This window comes from Lytechinus variegatus, chromosome 8, assembly GCF_018143015.1.
Source record: "Lytechinus variegatus isolate NC3 chromosome 8, Lvar_3.0, whole genome shotgun sequence".
In the NCBI taxonomy this organism is placed as follows: Eukaryota; Metazoa; Echinodermata; class Echinoidea; order Temnopleuroida; family Toxopneustidae; genus Lytechinus; species Lytechinus variegatus.
The window spans coordinates 11,274,684-11,277,740 of record NC_054747.1 but is presented as its reverse complement, the minus strand read 5'-3'; the positions used below and the strand labels follow the sequence as shown (position 1 = coordinate 11,277,740).

At 47.1% G+C, this 3,057-nt stretch overlaps 1 protein-coding gene across 1 annotated transcript; it reads left to right on the top strand.

The window, feature by feature from the left end:
* The first annotated feature begins 825 nt into the window (after positions 1 to 825).
* On the top strand, positions 826 to 2,852 carry LOC121419974 (putative nuclease HARBI1). The gene is made up of 2 exons (XM_041614482.1): positions 826 to 1,573; positions 1,679 to 2,852. Exons 1-2 carry the CDS (start codon positions 1,161 to 1,163, stop codon positions 2,667 to 2,669), a joined length of 1,404 nt encoding a protein of 467 aa, XP_041470416.1. The 5' UTR covers positions 826 to 1,160; the 3' UTR covers positions 2,670 to 2,852.
* The last annotated feature ends 205 nt before the right edge of the window (positions 2,853 to 3,057 follow it).

The following is a 3,057-nucleotide window of genomic DNA, read 5'->3' as shown; positions in this document are numbered from 1 at the left end:
CATTTTTTCATAACGTTATGAAACATTATTTGCTTAGGGCCTTTGTCTTTATTGTTCCTGGTGCTCGCATAGACTGTTTAACGGGATATATGATCCTGTTGTACTAAAACCTCCCGTTTTCAAATCAATATACACCAAATATATTTCCTCGCAATTCGAGTTATTATTGTTTTATGTAGTGACATTTGCTTCTTTTCATGACTACCTAAAGTGATCGCCCTATTTTAAGGTCTTAATATAAAACATTTCCTGTCCGTGCTTATGCTCGCATTAGTGGATTGGTGAGATGTCTGCTCCTCATGAATTCCTAAAATCTGTCCTTAAAATGTCAATTTTTCTGATCTGAATATCAAAATTTTTCAGCTCGCGCTTCGCGCTCACATTATTTGGTTAGTGAAATATGTAAGGTCTCAGCTCGCGCTTCGCGCTCGCAGTATTTGATTAGTGAGATGCGTATGATAATCACGATACAATGACTACAAAAAGTGCTTCATGTGTTAAGATGTAATTCTAAGAAAATCAGCAAAGGATGGCACTAGCATTAGATGACTATGCTGAGATATTTATACTCTAAATGGATTCCTAAAATATAGTCCTTAAAATGTCCCTGTTTGGGTCAATAAATAGAAAAATTTCAGCTCGCGCTTCGCGCTCGCATTGTTTGTTTAGCGAGACAGATCATGATTACAAAAATTTGCTTATAATGTCCTTTTTTAGGTCTGAATATCAAAAATTTTCAGCTCGCGCTTCGCGCTCGCATTATCTAGTCAGTGAGATACATATCTGTTTAATGGCACTACATGTCCTTTAAATATCTCTATTAAGCCTAGGTCACATAGCCCGGCCGGTGTCCGGCATCGGTGGAGCTCGGTGGATTTTTGAGGTGTCGCCGAGCTCCCCTCATCGGTGGCATAGCTCGGTGACGTGACCGGGCTCCGTCCGGAAATCTACAGGCGACCGACCAAACACCGGCCGATGACCGTCCGGAGTCTGTCTCAAAAGTGGAGATTTTTTCGGCCGATGTGGCAGCAACTACCGGCCGATGTCCGGCCGATGGTCGGCCGGACATCGGGGGGTATACGGCCGGTACCCGAGCAGGTTAAAGGACACCGTGCGATCACCGGCCGGGTTGTTAACGGGCTTCGAACACTGCCCGGCCGATGTTCGGCCGGTGTACCTCGGACTTGGGGGGCCGATGGTCAGCTATTCCATACCTGTATATATATGTCCACCCTACCTGGAATGGTCAGTTCATCACTATGGCTGCACCGAGAAGACTACGAATGGCGTTGTTAGAACACGAGCTAGCTCAGGCGAGGTTCCAGTACAACTTGGTCCTGGCAGCACTGCTCGAAGAAGCCGAGAGGGAGCGACAGAGGGCCGGCAGAAGAATAAGACGTTGGTGGGTGCGCGAGTGGATCCTACGCAGACCTCGTTTCGGCCAGTATGAGACGCTCATGAGGGAACTCGAGGCCGAGCACGCTGCCGACTTCAAATCCTACCTCCGCATGGTGCCACAGATGTTCTATGAGTTGCTTGACCGAGTTGGCCCCCGCATTGCCAAGACCACAACGTAAGTTTACACTTTATGAACCTACTGTCAAATTGTGCTGAAATGTCTTCCATCCATATTTATTCTAGTTTGATTTTATTCATATTTCACCCTCTTCTGTTGCAGGCATCGAACCCCCTTGGATCCTGGGCTGAAGCTGGCGATCACCTTGAGGTTCTTGGCGACCGGAAGCAGCTATCATGATCTGGCGTTCGCGTTTCGTGTCCCACACAACACCATCTCTCTGTTCGTCCCCGAGGTCTGTCAGGCCATCTACGACGAATACGAGGACGAGATGTGGGCCACTCCCCAGACAGAAGATGAGTGGCGCCCGGTAGCCGAGGGATTCGGAGACAGATGGAACTTTCCCCACTGTTGTGGCGCGATCGATGGGAAACATGTCGCCATCAAGAAGCCCCCCAAGAGCGGCTCACTTTACTACAACTACAAAGGCTTCTTTTCCATCGTCATGCTTGCAGTGGTAAACTCTGACTACAAGTTCATCTGGGCGGATGTGGGGTCACCAGGGTCGTATTCCGACGCCGGCATCTTTAACCGGTCGCGACTGGAGCCAGGTCTGCGTGAGGGAACGATCGGACTACCCCAGCCGGATCCCCTACCAAATGACGACCAGGACACACCCTACTACATGGTCGGAGACGACGCCTTCCCCCTACGGCCATACATGATGAAGCCTTACCCTCATCGGCACCTGAAACGGGACGAGCGGATCTACAACTACCGGTGTTCCAGGGCACGCCGTGTGGTTGAAAACGCGTTTGGTATATTCGCCAATCGCTTCAGATGTCTGCTAACAACCCTGGGATTGAGACCGTCGAAAGTTACCAAGATCGTCAAGGCCTGCATGACCCTTCACAACCTCATGAGGACTCGTTACCCCAACCTTCAGAATGCTGACCTCGACCGGGAAGATGAGCAGGGTCAGATCATCGCGGGTGCATGGCGAGACCAAGCCGTGCTCGAAGATGTGCAAGCAGCAGGGCACGGGCCAAGATTGACCCGACCAGGCAAAGAACTGCGCGCATACCTCAAGAATTACTTTTGCAGTCCTGCCGGGAGTGTGCCATGGCAAGATGTGGCAATAAACCAGCAGTAACTTGTGTCTAATATTGTTACAGTATACCGGATGCAGCCACAGACATTCCATTATTCTTCTCAGGACTTAACGCATTTTTGATGTGTTATACTTTCCATTATTCAGTATGTTGTTTGCAAATAAATCTGTTATTGGGTAATCTTAAAACATTGCCTTTGCTCTTTTTAATTTGAACACTAGTAATAAATGCCAAAAGAAATCAAACCTGTTTGAAAGAATAAATCAATATTAAAATACACCAGTATGAATAAGATGAGATGTGTGTAAATAATACAACAGCAACACATTCATTGTGATTGAATTATTTTTAATCAAAGAATAATCGTCATTGTATCTTTTCTTTCACCTTTAAAAACTAACCTTTCATAAAGAAAAACACTTGTATCAA